This window comes from Delphinapterus leucas, chromosome X (assembly GCF_059928025.1).
Source record: "Delphinapterus leucas isolate spDelLeu-1000000601 "Yukka" chromosome X, BTC_Dleu_Yukka2, whole genome shotgun sequence".
Taxonomy (NCBI): Eukaryota; Metazoa; Chordata; class Mammalia; order Artiodactyla; family Monodontidae; genus Delphinapterus; species Delphinapterus leucas.
In genome coordinates, this window is record NC_143150.1 from 114,973,014 (window position 1) to 114,990,582 (window position 17,569).

The 17,569-nt window shown below is 35.7% G+C and overlaps 1 protein-coding gene across 5 annotated transcripts in view; it reads right to left on the reverse strand.

Moving 5' to 3' along the window:
* CNKSR2 (connector enhancer of kinase suppressor of Ras 2) overlaps positions 1 to 17,569 on the reverse strand; it is a 255,875-nt gene that overhangs the window by 72,585 nt on the left and 165,721 nt on the right. For 3 of the 5 annotated variants that reach the window (XM_022560501.2, XM_022560499.2, XM_089904688.1), the window contains 2 exons: positions 12,294 to 12,383; positions 10,453 to 10,667 (listed from right to left, as the gene is read on the reverse strand). In XM_022560501.2, the coding sequence (XP_022416209.1) occupies positions 10,453 to 10,667; positions 12,294 to 12,383 (305 nt within the window). The remainder of the gene's footprint in view (positions 1 to 10,452; positions 10,668 to 12,293; positions 12,384 to 17,569) is intronic. The other 2 variants (XM_022560502.2, XM_022560500.2) reach the window with 1 other exon arrangement.

A 17,569-nucleotide genomic window follows, 5' to 3' on the forward strand; every position in this document is an offset into this window, starting at 1 on the left:
TTCTAGTCCTAGAAGCCTTCCTGATTTGCTCATCAGGAAGCAAATCCCCATCCATGTAAATGAATCCATTTCCTTTCTGTATGGCCTTAAGAATAGTTACTATGTGCCCAGCACAGTGGAACAAACTTTATATAGAGTGTATGATTTACTTCTGAAATACCTGAGTGAATTAAGTATTATTATCCTCTTTATACTGATGAGAAAATGAGGTTCAGAAATGTGTCTGAGTTCAAACAGTTCATGTTCTATTAACTACAGCATTATTCTTGGCCATCTGAATCTTACAAAAGACAATTCTTTTCTTTAATGTTGAGCCCTTTTACTTGGAGGTGGTTAGCTACAACAGCCATTGTCTCTTGAGGCCACTCTGAATTTATGATAATAAAAGAAAACACAAGAAGGTAAATTATTCTATTTCGAGTTTCAGGAAAGTTTGCATCTAGTTAATCTAAAATTATGTGCATATAAAGAACAGGGATTGAAACACATCTATTTCTCAACATTGCAGATTGTTTTGGGTTCAAGTCTATTATTAGGATACCGTTTTGGCCTAACCTGATACTTGTAGAGATGCTAAGAAACAGATTTAGCAGTATTATTTAGAGCTGAGACTCTAGGTTGAGCTCATGCACTTGGCCTGCTGCCAGTTGCTGTCTGAGCCAAAAGCCAAAGAAGAATCCCTTGAAGGCTACAAACAATTTAACATTGTTCTTGGAAGTTATCTTCAAGAAACTAGAATGTAACAGTAGTCAATAATTGTGCCTTAAACTTCATTCTCACATGAGATCTGGGCCAAGAGACTCAGACATGTAGTGTATTAAGAGGAATCTTTGGATGAGATTTGGGTATATACATCAAATTATTAGGCCTACAGTTTTGTAGAATTGGATGGTGCTGAAACCATCCAGGAAGTAATGTATTTTAGGAGTTGAATGAAGAAGATAATTTGATATAGGTTATGGCCCTTCAATCAGAAGAGGTTTTAAACAGTTCTAGGGGTAAAATAATTTTACCTGGAGTTTCATTAAACCTGAGATGCTTGATGAAATGAGTTATGGTGGTGAGGTAATATGGGTAGAAGTGATTATGGGAGCAAAAAAGTTCTACTGCCAACAAAACTTGAGGAAATTTTCTGAGGTTATAAAACCGGGAGAGACAGGCCTACAACATGAAAGAGAATGGAGTTTCTTTAACCTCTCTGATCAAGGGCCTCTCATCAGAATTTAGGTTTTATTTTATTTTTTTTAGAAGGCAACAAGGAATTTGTAATAAGATTTGAATTTAATAAATTTCAACTTAATAAATTCCAAATTCAATTATTCTGTGTCCTGTTTTGCATGATGCCTCACTAATTAAGCCGGATTTTGTGTTTTCCTTCCTGGCAGCCATTATCTAACCAGGAACTAGCAGAATGAGGCCCCCATTGGCTCAAACATGAAACTGAAAAGGACTGGCTTTACATAATCTGTTTTATACAGTGTAAGCAGAAACCTCTCTCAAGAGGAAGGCCGTATTAGTGAATCTTTTTGTTTGTTTGTATAATGCTTAATTTATTAAACTTAAAAACATTTATGAAACAAATTTTTCAAACATTTAAACAATATTTTCACAATTAATAAAATTTATGAATTTTAATCAGTCTCCTAGGAATTCCACTAAGTCACAAGCCCTATACATCAAATATTTTACATGCTGCCAACACTTTAAAGGCACCACAGAACGTAATAATAAAAGTCAAATGGATTACTCTCGCACTTAAGCAATATAAAAGTGCAATATGTTTGGTCCTTTTTTCAGTATTTCTGTACTTCTTTTCTGGAAGTCCTTTAATGATTAACTAATTTCCTTTAATAGTTATAGGACTATTCAGATCATCTACTCCATCTTGGGAGAGTTATGTAGCTAGTGGGTTTTGAGGAATTGGTCCATTTCATCTAAACTGTTAAAGTTAAGTGCAAAGAGTTGTTCATAGTATTTCCTTATTATTCTTTAAATGTCTATGAGGTTTGTAGTGATAACCCCTCTTTCATTCCTTATACTGGTAACTTTAGTCTTCTCTTTTTCCCGTTGTCAGTCTTGCTAGACATTTATCAATTTCTTTTTTGATTTTGCAAAAAAATTTACAGCTTTTGATTTTCTCTACTATGTTTTCTGTTTTCAAATTTCATTTCTTCTCTCTATTGTCTTCCTTATGCTTGCTTATTTCTTGTTTTTCTTTTTCTAATTTCTTGAGGTGACAACTTTCTCCTTTTCTTTTCTTGATTTTTTTGGCCATGCCACATAGCTTGCGGGATCTTAGTTCCTTGACCAGGGATTGAACCCGGGCCCTGGCAGTGAAAACGCCGAGTCCTAACCACCGGACCAACAGGGAAGTCCCTCTCCTTTCCTGAGGTAAGTATTTAGTGCTATAAATTTTCCCCTATGCATATGTTGTGTTTTCATCTTCATTCAGGTCAATTTTCCTTGAGATTTCCTCTTTTACCTATGGATTATTTTAAAATGCGTTCTTTAATTTCCAAGAGCTTGGAGGCTTACTTGCTAACTGTTATTGATCTCCAGTTTGATTCCATTATGGTTAGATAACATACTTTGTATGATTTCAGTTCTTTTAAAATTAAGGTTTATCTTATGACCTAAGATATGGTCTATCCTGATGACTGTCCCACGCACACTTGAAAAGAATGTGTATTCTGATGTTTTGGGGAGTCAGATACTGTTGGTGGGTAGTCGTTCAGCACTCTACACCCTTGCTGAGTTTTTCTTTAGTGGCTCTATGAATTACTGAGAGGGGTGTTCAAGACTTCAACTATAATTATAGATTTGTCAATTTCTCTTTTCAGTTCTGTTGGACTTTGCTTCTAGCATTTTGAATCTCTTAATGCATATACATTTAAGATGCATATAAGATTTAAGATGCATAAAAAATTTAACATTTTTATGCCTTCTTAGTGAATAGATGCTTTTTACACCTGTTGCGGTGGAGGAGGAGCATGATTTTTCTTAATGGTTTTCACTAAAATAACTATTAGTATAAATGGGTCAGGAAACACAAGTGAATTTTCCTCCTAGGCTTCTTCATGGACTTGCATTCTATAAAACTGTTTCATATTTATGGACAAGAAAAGCCAAGATTTCATTCCTTCTACTTTTTAAAACCACATAACCGTATTTAAGGCAGTGGGTCTCAACAAGTTTTGATTGTGACCCTCTTAGGCCAGGAGGCCCTGTGGTCCATTTGTCCCTACTTTCCAATGGAAAATTAACTAGGTGATACCAATAGAATATGACTGTAAGTACTGTAGGGTATGGATAATTCATAGTATCATTTTTAGAAAATCTGGGTAATGTGAATTACAACATGCTAGAAGGTAAAGCAAGCAACCTAAAGCAAACTAAGGTCAATAGTCTAATGATCGTTTATAACTAAAAAAAGCAACTGAAAACTATAGGTAACTTAAAAAAATCCTGATGATGTACCAATATAGCATTCCTCCTGAAAACTGTGGGAACCAGAACCATCTACACTTGGGCTTGTGCAATAAGAGCACCACTGTACTGTTGGTTGCATGGATACTAGGCATCTTGGAAAAACAGTGAATTAGAATATTGAGTAAACTCTACTAATGCATTATTTTATGATTATTCAATTTATAACCTTTTAAAATCATTTAGTAGGTTACTAATAAGCAATATCTAGTCACAAGTGAAAATTAAAGTCTGTGAAATTACGTGTTATTTGCCCATAAGAATCAAAGGAAGGACTGCCACTTCTGCATAAAGCCTCAGTCACCAGGAGCCGTTTGCTAAGGACAGCCCAATAGTTTGAGAATCACCACTCTAGTGAAGTGCTCCAGTGGGAAACACGTGTCACAGTCCAGGCTGTTCCCATGTAGGCTTTGCCAGTGCTACTACGAATTTGGCATTAACACTCTAGAAATTGTGAAGTCATCCACAGGAACCAGAGAATACATATGATATAAATACAATAATATTTGGAATGGATATCTGCATGCACCCCAGTGAGGAGAAACATCATGTCACACTGTACCATGGCTGTCATCTAGGTGAGTAAAGTCAAAGCGTGGAGAAAGTGGTTATTATAAACAATTGTTAGCTCAGAGATGGTTATCTAGCCACTGAAACTAACTGCCCTCTTATTTTAGCTACATTGATCCTGAAACAATGCAGCTAAGACAGGCCTATATTAGACAAACCAATCTTTATAACTGTAGATAAATTTAATTATAAATGTTTATAGGCTGCCAATATAGCATATTTTTCATCTTTGTGATAATAATTGCTCTGGCTTCTCTAATAGATGGTAAAATCCTTATGAGTAGACATGACTTTACATGACTTTATTCATCTAAAAATGTGAGTTTTGGAGTCAGACTGCTTGTACTCGTATTTCAAGTCTGCTACTTTCTGGCTGTATGGCCATGAGCAAGGTAAACTCTGTGTTTCAGTTCTTCAAAATAGATATAATAATAGTAGCAACCTCAGAAGGTCAATTTGAAGGTTCAATGAGATAACGTATGTAAGTTCTTAGCATAGGAACTTAGTAAGCAATAGGTAAATGTTAGCTATTATTAGTAGTAGCAGTGGCAATATTATTATTATTTATATATATTCCACAGCATTTATTGGGCCTTAAAGATAGTTGGCACTACTAGAATTGCTGTTGAGTTTCTGCTAAATTATGTTATTTTTTTGAGGGGCAATTTGAAACACCTGGGATAAATGATAAATACTTCTATATATTTAATTTTTTAAATAAACAAACAAAAGACTTTGAGATTTAAATATTTCACAAAGAAAAGTATTTCCCCTTTCTCATTATTGTGTGTAGGCAGAGAAAAAGTCTAAACATGAGTAAGTGGGGTAAGATGGTAATGGGAGTAAATATTAAATCAAGAAATCTTCCATTTACATGAAATAACAGCATAGAATTGAACAAGTTTACTGTTGATGGTAGTCTTGCCCATCTGGTGTATGAGAGAGAAACTCTGCCAATGTTCAAATCCCAGCTCCACCACTTAACTACTTATTGTTAGTGCCTCAGCTTCCTAATCTGTAAAATGGGGATAATACCAGCACCTTTCCTTATAGGTTTTTTACGAGGATTAAGTGAGTTAAAATTTGCAAATTACTTACAATACTGTCTGTTTCATAATGTTTATTTACTTGTTAAATTTTTAAAAATAAGATGTCTTTTAACAGCTCTCCACCTCCTTCCTCCAGAAGCTCCACCAAAAATCCTTTCACAATTTGATGGAAATGGCTAAGAGTACTTATCAGAAGTGAAATAGTAACTGAGTGTTTGCAGTTATATCCTAAATAACTAAGACAAGCCAATGTTGGAATGTTATGAAACAAATCATCCAGATTTTTTAACACCTACTCAAAATCTGTTTTACATAAGCCACCTAAAATCACATTATTCAGTTTATGAAAGTGTACCTGCATGTTGCCTAGATTCATTATCAAATTTTACTTTTCTGGCTTCTCAGCATGTAGATTTAAAATAAATTATTATTTTGTTTATGGATTTAGTTCAGCAGCTTTAGTGTGAGAGCAGGGTGTCATATGTATATCATATTAAGCAAAAAAAAAAGTCCTGATTCTAATCATCTCTTATCTAAAGGTTTTCATCACTACATTTGGATTTCTCACACACACACACACACACACACACACACACACACACACACACATCAGACACTGCTGTCTGCCTTTGCTTCATGTGCTCTCAGGTCAGACGAGGGTTTTGGCAGCAACAACTCCATTTTCAGACAGAGAATCAGTGAGTAGGTAAAATAAAGTTATACTCTTTTGAAAAATACCATCACCTGCTTGGCTGATAGGCATACTGCGACCTCCATAACGAGAGGGCAGTGATAGGAAGAGAGCAAGAACTAGCTGGAGTGGAGGAGATGAGGCCAGGCTGAGGGGGAGCTAATCCTGTTGCCCTGGTGGCACCTGTGGAGCAGAGAAGTCTTGTAAATCACCCTGATTTAAGGTACAAACTGGGACCTGCTTTGAGAGGGAGCCCAACATGGTGAGTGTAAATTACTAGGTGATTCCAATAGTCTCTTAAATGGGTGGGTGGTCAGAGTTAGGCTCCACATGGTCTGTCGTCTGTATCAGTAAACCAGCCAAACCCTCGTTGGAGGAGGCGCCAGTAAGGGCAGAGTTCCCATCTTTGGAGTGAAATGGAAACCTAATCGATAAAACAAAGTAGAATTTAGTCATGTGGACTAGACAAACATGATAGAAGACATTCAGAGCCCTATGCCTCTCCCCAGGCACATGGGACACTGAGCCTATGGTAATAGGTTCCTGGTGGTTCCCACTCTGGACACACCCCAACTGAAGGTCGGCTTGTACTGGGCAGGGCTGGTCATGGAGGTGGCTCTTGTTTTTGCAGGCTGAGGACATCAGCTGAGAGATACTGAGAAAGGCATTGAAGTTCCTGTCACATTCACTCACTCATTCATTCATTTATTCATCACATTTTTATTGAGCACTTGTAAGGTACTAGACTTAGACTAGGTACTAAAATATAGTGCTGAACAAAATGGAGAAACTATCCTTTCCTGTCATGGACACGGACATGCCCTCCCTACCATATATAGTGAAGAAAGATACTAAGCAGATAATCACACAAATAAATATGTAATTATGAATCATAAGAAAGTTTTCAAAGAAAATATACAGGGTGCTAAGAGACTATAATAGGAGAAACTGATTTAGTTTAGGGTGTAGTGGTCAGGGAAAGTCTCTCTGCAAATTCAGGTTTAGATAGGAGTCAGCCAGGGGGAAAGATGGGGTAGAAGCATTCTCAGTAAAGGGAGGGACATGTCAAAAAGGAAAGAGGTGGCAAAGACTGGTGATAATTAGGGTAGTTAGAGCATAGTGAATGATTTCTCTTCAAATAAGTTTAAGAAAAATACATAAATTGGAATAACAAATATATGGAATTAATAAAAATAAAATTATGTATTTTACAATACCATAAACTTCTAAATCTTCTTTATTATTATATAAACATTTCTGCTATAATTGCTAAGAGGAATGAGTCATGCTGAAGTCAAACTGTATTTGCCTGGTTTTGTGTATTATTAGGCTGCTTTCCAGAATAGACTAACGGGGATTATAATCTAGGAGCTTAAAAAGGAACACCCTGCACACACACACACACACACACACACACCTTTAGTAAATTGTTTAAGGGTATTTAATGCTGATATGATCCTGCTATTCAATTCAACTAAATTTTCTCCAAATTTCAACACAGACCACATGGAGCTAGTATTATAGCAGAGATAGCAGCCTTACGAAACTCATTATTCCATCTTTATAATCCTCTTCCACTTAAGTCCTATTTCATTAAAAATAGTTGTGCTATCCAAAGGAATAATTGGTAAGAATGAAGATTAACGGTTCATCATGAAGGTGATTGGATTACATATTGATACTGATCTTGTGTTTTTAAAAAAATTAACATAAGTAAACATCTTTTTATTTTAAATAAGTACATATATACAGATTAAAAAATAAAACAAAAATTCCTGTGAAATATAAAAAGCAATCATTTAAATATATTTTATTTTGCCTCCCAGGTCCAGGCAATTTTAACTATAGTACCCTGTAGTCTCAGTAATATATCATGCTGAATAACTACTTGTGTTTTATAACAGCAGTAGCTCTGTATGTTTTTCTGAACTTAATAAAAAAATAGTAATATAGAGCAAAAGAGAAACCTGGGTAGAAATCAATCCACCTACGAGAAATGTTATTAAAATCAACATATGAGCGCACACGTTTCTTCAAGTGAACTTTTTCAAAATTCACTCATTTAGTTATTAAAGCACTAATTCATTTGTGTATGCAATGCCTACCGTGCATGGAGGACCAGGGCAGAGTGTGGAAAGATCCCTGCAGTAGGTGGTTCGGGTTCTAGTTCTTACTCTTACACTTTCTTGCAACACAGCTTTGGGTAAATCACTTTTTTGAGTTTTGAGTTTTGTCATTTGCAAACACAGTTGTTGTGAGGTTTAAAAGATGTAACAAATGTGGAAACTCCCTTGATAACTGTAAAAGTACTAAATAAATGCAAGTAAAGTCCTCTAAGGAACTTAAGAGTCTAATAAAAAACTCACCAATGAATGTTCTTTCTTTTTGAACACTGGTTATAGACATTGAACATACACTTTGGGGCTAACAATTACTTAGCTTCTTTTAAACCAGAGAATAGTTAGAAAATGTCCAGCTTTTCACTTTGAAATTAGTGGGTTAGTGTTACATGGGAGGACCTCCTCCATGATTAACAATATTCCTTACCCTGTGCTGTCTCTCTGTTAAAAATTAGTTGGGGTAAATATCATGTATCTGGGAAATCCCTGTTACAGACTCAGGATATAGAATAAAAATAGGAGGCAAAAGTAGGCTCTGCTTTCTTTCTTGGAATAAACTTCTAGAAGTGAAGTTACTAGACCAGGTTCTTTGCACACTTAACTAAATAATGCCTTTCAGAAAGGTGGTAACAATTTATAGACAATGCTAGACAATACTCACAATATTCCTGATTAGCAGTTTTACCTTTTACTATCTTCCATAATTTAATTACTCAAAATCCACAAGACTCAGCTATTTTCCTTCCTCACACAGTATATTCCTGTCTGGACGTGCACGACAGGATGGCACAGGCTGAGTGTTTAAATGAGCCTTCAATGGCTTACCGCTCCTCTTATGACAAATCCAAACAGTTTAATAGTTTACACGCTCTGGGTGAAGTGGCCTCTTCTTTCCTCTCTAGCTTCATCTCTCACTACCAACTTCTCTCTTGAATAGGCCAGCTGTCTCTTATGTTTAGATCTTTGTTCAGGCTATTACTTCTGACTAGAACACCAGCTTCTCAGTGTGAAGATAGCATTTCTGACTAGTGATAGCAAAAGTGGCCCCCGCCATACAGCTATGAGTATTGACTTCAGAATGACTGCAAATGTCTATGGAAAAAATAATAACCCGATTTGCCACTTATTCAAAGTAGCAGGTTTTGATATGGGCATTATTCTCTTGGAGAGGAAGAGGCTGGTGGTATGTAACTGGGGACAGGAGAGGATAGAGAACGAGCACCCAAGAGTGCTAACTGCACTCCTATGTCAACCCAAATATGAAAACATATTTCTTCATTTTCATTTTATGAGAGACCTAGCAAATAAGTAATTAGATGATTTAAAAGATATACTCAGGAAAGCAACTCAACTATGAGTTGTTAAAATCTTTCACATCTTGTATATCTAGATGGTCTGTCTTCCACAGCAGTGACAGATTAAATTTTTTGATGCTGTGTACACTAAGCACAATTGTTCAACTCACTTAAAAGCCTGTAGTCCATGTTTTTCAAGGGCTTCTAATAAGAAGCACAACAAACTCCCTTTTAACCAAAATGTCATAAAATGGGTTGACTTTGTGATTTGAATGTTATGGCTAACAAGATGCTCAGCCTCCACAATGCCATTGTCCTAGTTTCTCATCATCCACCTGGCCTTAATGGCCCTGCCTTTGGCCTCACATCTCTTGATTGATGCTCTGCACCAGAGAGATCCTATAGGCCAATCTCATCATGCAAGTCCCCAGCTCAAAATTCTTCAGTAGCTCCTTATTACTACAGGAAAGAGCCTAAGTACTTTATCATAAAATTCCTGATCTAAGCCCCACCTACTTCTCTAGGGTCCCATCTACTGCCCCTTCTCACATGCTTTCCTTCAACTTTTAATGAACCAGTAATTTTGAGCCACATGAAGTCCATGGAACATGCCATATTTGCACACATTTGTGGCACACTTTCATACGCCTTCCCACAAAAATACTGCTTTTCACTCTTCACCCAAATGCTCCCCATTCTGAAGCCTCTTCTCACTTCCCAAGAAGGCAAAGGCCGTTCTCCTACACTTCTTGCACCCACCCATTACAAACTGTATTGGGACTCTCGGTCTGTCTTTCTTTCCATATTACGGTGTGCTATGTCTTCTCATTTTTACCTCGAGAACCATGCTCCAAGTCTAGTGCACAGTAGATGTTCATTTTTAAATGAAATCATAAATATATTAAAAATCTTTAATGTTGAACTTTACAGCTATTCATTTACTGTGTATTATCACACTAACGATTAATCAGCTAATTATTAGTCTCCATAAATTCTGTGCATATTAAGTTATTTCATTAAAAATATAACCTGCTACAACACATGAACTCATTGAACATATGAACTGAAGAGCAAAGCAATAAGCCATCATTTTTTTTTAAACGTTTTTTTCAGGGCATAACATCTAAATTTAGGATCTTTTGTGAAAATCTGACAAGAGGATAAAAATAAATAATCTGGAATTTACCAAAAAGAGTCTGCCAATGAAAGTATTATCACAGAGTCTTTGAAATTTTACTTACATGGTATAGTGTGGCCTCCGGCACAGGTGTGCCCATGATATCTTGTCTCAGTGCATCCATTTGCAAACTAGGTAGCAATGAATAGTGAGTCGGGCTACTACTCTTATCACCCTTCTTTTTAGACTTCTTCCCTGTGTCTTTTTTGCTGTTTCTCTGAAACATGTATTCTTCTTGAGCAATTTTTTCATTGCTCATATATCGGAGTAGAGAGTTTTCTATATAAAAGAAGATAAACAGACCAATGTAAATATGCAAATATTCCAAAGTTCCTATTCTTCCTTAATTGTACTATGAGATTTTGTTTCAGAAATGTAACTTGACTTCATTTATGAAATACCTTTGTAGTGAAAATATAGAGGATCTTAATTATTTGGGATCATAGGGAAACAGGAAATAGATAGCCTATAGATTATTTCTCCAAGTTTTAGGTCTGAACAAACTATATCAGAATCACCTGCGGAAGTTGAATCAGACGTTCTGGGTGTGTGGCTCATAAAATGTTTAACAAGCTCCCCCAGGGAGATTCTGCAAAAATTTGATGACAAACACTGACGTATGGCAGGCTAGGGAGCATCCTTGGAGAAGTTAAAACCCACACTATGGACCAACAGTGAGGAAACTTCGTTCATAAAACCTATGCTTAAATTGATAGCCAGAACTATCAATTGTAACTATTAGTACAGTGCTTCATAAGGCCTTTTTCCCCCAAGATGTCACTATCATATCAACTCCCAAAAGAGTGACTCAGAGAAGGCATATAAGTGTTTCCCTTTTTATATTTTTCTTGGTTAATTCTATAAAACAAATGAGGTTAGAAACTGAAGTTTGGAAGACGGAATGAATACATAGATGTAAAGGAGTCTGTCAATGATCCTATATTTACCAACACTTTCAGAAATTCTCGCTCCATGAAACAAGTGTTAAGAAGTCTAATGAAGCAGATAGTCATGCTTACTTATCCCTGTGTAGTCTGTGGATCTGTGTATTAATGAAATAAATTCTGCACACTGGCTAGAAATAACAGGCAAGTGGGTTAAACATGTTATAAAGGAAGCTTAGTGACTTTAGGTTCTATGAAAAGTTTTTTGCTTTGTTTTGAATAATTTTATTTTTCATCTATAACCTTAGGGATCTCATTTCAGAAAATGCAAGTAGCAGCATGACCCACTGGGCCCACCATATCCACACTTGGTCGAATCCCATTTAGTAGCAAAACTTCCAGTTGCTCTCTTTACTGCTCACCTCAACGGCAGGATAAGTGAACATAAAAACTTACTTTTGGCAGATACTTCAAGTGTAGCCCACCCCCAAGTAAGAAGATAACCCTGAACAGCAAACAGAAGAGAAAAAAAAGCAAAGCAGTTTTTTTTTCCATTTCTATATGGTTTTCATTAGAGTCACTGGCCCAGTTTCTATTAGTTTTTACCCATGTGCTTCAAAGCTCAATTTAACGTTATATTAATACAAAAGTAGTGAGGTTGGCATTGCGGACCAATGGGGACTGATCACAAACTCTTTCTATTTGTTGAACTTAATTCTTTTATGCAGTTTCACACTTCTGACCTTGTTTTCCAAGTATTAACTTTCAAATAACACTCAGATATTAATTTTTTACATTGTACTTATCTACCCTGAATCCCTTAGGAGGCATTCAGAGAAGATATCTACTTAATAACAGATCAAGATAGTTAAAGGTTAGTCTGAGTTGGTTTGGGTGTATCATAAAGTCAATGAGAGAATGAATAGTTTTCCACTGAAGCCACAACATCCTATTTAAAAAACATTTAAATTTGCTTTTTGTTTCAACAACCCAGCCTACACTGAAATTCTAGAACACTTACCTCTTCTACTATCTCTCTTCATCTTATTTGGATCTTCATAGTCCCCCACCCAATTATATTCCACTGGCATAGATATAGGTCGTAGCTTGCCTAAACACAGAGAACAAAATTCACATCACATTGTTTTTCTTCCCCACGTCCGCTCAAACTTAAACGGACTTTTAGCTACAGTCTGCAAAACACACTCACTCATATGCAACATTATGGTTGGCATTTGTGAAGGTGAAAAATATGTGTGTTTTGAGCCAGAAGGTGAAACTGCCTGTGGCAATTGGCCAGGTGATAATGCAAACTTAAGGCACTTTTTATAAATAATAAAGAACAGCCTAGGTTTGCTCTCTTAGGAGCCCCAGGCTTTAAGAATGTGGCCCTTTACAAAGAGGATCATCATTTTAGTGACTTCATTTTCAATAACTGGATCTGTCTTATTCCCCAATGCCCAAGTGTCTTTATCTTGATAGCCAATCTCCAGGATAGTAGCTCCTTGGGTTTAACCTGCCTGCCAGAACATTAACCCATCAATTCATGTTGGAACACCACAATACTAACTTCCCATCTTCACTGCCTTCTAACTCCTATCTGCTTTTTGGATACCACTATTCTTCAGCAATATGGCTATACTCTCTTTTATGGCCTAAAGCTGGGTCTGCCCCAAGCATCTCTTGCTATTGTGAACTCTAGTTTCTAGTTCCAAGTAATCACTGTTTTGGCCCGTCCCATTTCCCTCTGGGTCTGTGTTCTTACTAAAAAGCATTTTAATTTTACTTTAGCAAGCAGAACTCATGGCACAGACTTTAAGGATAGCTTTTCGGTGAGGCTGCAGTGTATTATTTCTGATCAACTTGAAATTCTTGAAGCACAAAACAGCCAAAAGAAAATCATACTGAAGTTTAAAAAGGATACCTAGCACAAAGTCTGGCATATAAATTTACTAACCAACATTGCAGTTGGCCTTTGTGAAGGTTAATAAATTCTGAATGAATGAAAATTAAAGATTCATGTGGGACTGGGTCATAATAATAATGATGATTATGATGATCATGATAATAGTACTAACATGTATATATCATTTACCATATGCCACATATTGTCTAAGGGTTTTATAAGTATTAAATTGTTTAATTATCAAAATTATGAGAAATACACTATTACCCTCATTCTACCAGATGAAGAGCCTGGGACAGGTTATGTAATTTACCCAAGGACACACAGTAGGTAAGTGTGTAGTACCAGGGTTCAAACCCAGGCACTCAAACACTACTTCTGTAGTAATTTTTGGTGACTTCAATATTCACCCTCCAATATTTTGGCCTCTCAGTTTCTTGAGGTTCTCTCCTCCACCCATTCTTGTGGTCATATGCTTAATCTTGTCACCTGCAAAGGCTGTAATTCTTCCCAGTACCCCAATTTCCTACCACCTTCTGTATTTTTAGCACATCCCCTACAGCACTCCAACAATTCTTCCTCCTTTAATCTACCAATCTTCCCACCTTTCAACACCTCCTGGTCACTGTATGTCCTCTTCACTTCGCTCCTTGCCCAGATACATTTCACAATCAAATTGCTATGAACACTCCATGGAGTTAAAAAATTCATCAAGATACTTCTTTCTCATTATGTTCTTAAGGAAAATGTGCCAATCTTATGGCATTTTATTATGTATGCTGATACAGCTTACTTAGTATATTTTCCTAAGCTCTTTGAAAGTCTGAGGATGAACTAGACATGATAAAATTATTATTATTATTATTGTTGTTATTATTATTATTTTTTTGCAGTACGCGGGCCTCTCACTGTTGTGGCCTCTCCCGTTGCGGAGCACAGGCTCCGGACGTGCAGGCTCAGTGGCCATGGCTCACGGGCCTAGCCACTCCGTGGCATGTGGGATCTTCCCGGACCGGGGCACGAACCTGTGTCCCCTGCATCGGCAGGCAGACTCTCAACCACTGCGCCACCAGGGAAGCCCTAGACATGATAAAATTATTAATGAGCCCCCCAACGAAGTATTTATTTAATGGCTTCCTTTCAAGGTGTGCAAACAACTTTATAAATGATCATCTCAGTTTCCAAATTTTCATGGGGTAGATTTCTGCAATTTTACAGAGGGAATTTGGGTAAGCTGATGCACGTCAATATATTCTGCCCATCCAGGGTGGCATAAAGGTTTTAGGAAAGGTCTCATTTTGTCATGTCTATTCAACTGCTTTCCAAAATCAGTCCTCCAGCTTTTTAATGTTATGAGTGCTATATTTTCAAAGTTCTTACAACTCATTTCTTTAGAATCTGGTTTTAAGGATAAACTCCATTTCAGCATGGGCACTGAAACTGAAATAGTTAACAGCTCTAACACTGTTTCTACATGTCACTAAGAAAATCTTTTGAAAAGTGAAAAATCCAACAAATAAGCGTTGTTTTAACTTTCTCTCGCTAAGAAAGAAAATAGTCTGATAGTTTTTGAAGAATTGATTGGTTGTTTGGAGTCAAATAAATGTGCACAAAAACAAGAAGAAACTTCTCACATAGAATACAAAATATATAATTGTATTCGTTGTATTTTACATCATATTCTCTGAGATTTTCATGGAACTAAGCCATGAAAGAATGTAATTAAGCCTTTGCTTTGTCTGGTTATATCATTCACCATAGGAAAAAAATTTGCAGAAGGTTTAAACACTGACTTTTTATGGAGTGATTTTTTTTTAAACAGAAGTATACTGTATATTACTGATACAAAATTGAGGAAAATATATTGAACCAGACAAAAAACTGAGATAAAAAGTCTTAATTAAAATTTACTTTTATAGGGACATCAAGTTTTTGCTTTTACTAGTTAATAAAGCTGTGAATTTTAGCAATGCAAATCAAAATAAGTACTTTTAAAAGTAAAGTGTATTATTTGTTTAGTTATAACAAATAATGTTGCTTATAAACAATGCTTTTATAAATTTTTTATTGTGCTAAAGTATTGAAATAGATTTAGTAAACAACAGTCTTTGGCAAATTAAAAAATAGACAATGGCTTAAATTATTTCTAATTTTAAATATATAGATCTTTGATTGCAGCTTGGAAATGCTTGCCACTGTGTATTTATAGCAGTGTTTTAATTTCATAACAGCAAAGTTCAAATGGAAAAAAATCTTTATGGTTTGATGCTATAGTGATGCTAAGAAAAAGAGTTCTACATGCATTATTGCTAGATTTAAATCAAATGTACACTATTATTAATACAGGCAAAGTATTTTTATGCTCGTATGACCTTTTAAGGCTTATTAAACACATCTGACTCATTCCGACGTAATTGTGCATAAATTAGTAATAAATCTCTGAAAAATAATTTGGAAAATTGAAAGGTATCTCTTTATGTAATAACGCTATTTACTAATTCATAATGAAAATTAATAATAGTCAAGAATATAGTAAAAACATGAAGATAAAAGCCCATTTAAAAATTTTGCTGACTACTTCCTCTTAACAGAAATTTTTTATTCCTCTAAGCATGAAACAGTTATTAATTATAGAGTTCATTTGACACATCATCATAAATCTTGTGATAAATCTGTGCTAGTATCTCATAGTTAAATTATTATTCTGTTACTTGGCTTTTCATATCTGTTGCACATCTGGAGCATTCTAACTGAGATCTCTATAGAGGCAGGAATTGTGCACTGTATTTCTTATTGTAGTCTAATAAATGTTCAAGAAGTCAAAGATAAATACTTTTGGATTTTGTTTGAATTTTATTCTGAAATTAATGGCAAGTAGCTTTTTAAAAATAATGAACTATATTTAGCTGCAATTAAACACAAACAGAACCTTAAATATAATTTAAAGAATATTTAGCACAGGGAACTATAATTCAATATCTTGTAATAATCTATAATGGAAAAGAATTCAAAAAAGAATCTATACATATCTATACGTATATATGTATATATATGTATATATATATATATATATACACACACACACAACTGAATCACTTTGCTGTACACTTGAAACTAACACAACATTGTACATTAACTATACTTCAATATAAAAATGGTTAAAAAATAAAATAAAGATATATTAAATCTAAAAAGAAAAAGCAGATAGGAGTTTTAGAAAGTCCAGGAACAAGCCAAACTAAACAGCGTATTATAAGGGACATATATAAATTGATAAAAACTATTCTAAAAAAGCAAAGAAACAATAAATAGATAATTCAGGAGAGTAGTGATATTAACGAGATAGGGTCAGACAGGGATCCACTGTTGGAAGCAAAGACAATGGTTAATATTCCAATTATTGGCAGGTTGCCAGAAGAACCAACCATGTGATTAGAGGGTTGGAACTTTCAGTCCTATCCCCCACCCCCCCACAACCTCCAGAGATGGGAGGGGGCTGGAGATTGAGTTTAATCACCAAGGACCAATTATTTAATCAATTGTGCCTATGCAATGAAGCCTCCATAAAAACCAAAAAAGGACAGGGTTTGGAGAGCTTCCAGGCTGCTGAACAGGTGGAGATGCTAGGAGAGTGGCGCACCTAGGGAGGGCATGGAAGCTCCAAGCCCTTGCCCCATGCCTTGCCCTATACATCTCTCCCATCTGGCTGTTCCTGAGTTATATCCTTTTATAATAAACTGGTAATCTACTAAGAAAAAAAAAAGAATACTGATGTGATGGAATGCCTTATAATGATCTAATACTCTGTTTTAATATGAAATTGCTATGTTTTAATACTAGTGTACAGAATTGCTTGAAAATAAACCAACTTTTTCCTTAGACAGTAAAGCATTTTCAATGCTATTACGAATGTTACAGTGCTCTTTGGCAGAGTTAATTGCTCACTCTCTTGGGCTCCCTTAGCTCTTCCCTAGTGCCTTTTGTATATATGATCCTTAATTATATTGTATTCTATCTGTCTGTTTATGGGTTTCTCTACTTTTTGGCAGGAACTTACATATCTTTGTTATGGAAGTTCCTGGCAAAGATTCTGACCCAGAGCAAGTATTCATTAAATTTCTTTTGAATGCTTGAATGAAAGGATGCTAGACATTAGGGAGATCCCAAATTACTGGACTGTTCACTGGATTCTACTCCCTCTTTCTTACTCAAGGGCATCTCTTGAGCAATTCTACCTTACTTGCTCCTGTAGCATCAATTTTTCCCTTTCGACCCAATGATTCCCACTAGCATACAAACATGCTGTAATTTCTCTAACCTTAAAAAAAACCCCTTCTTCGACAATAGACAGCCACCCCGCTACCACTTTATTTCTCTGGTCCCCTTTAGAG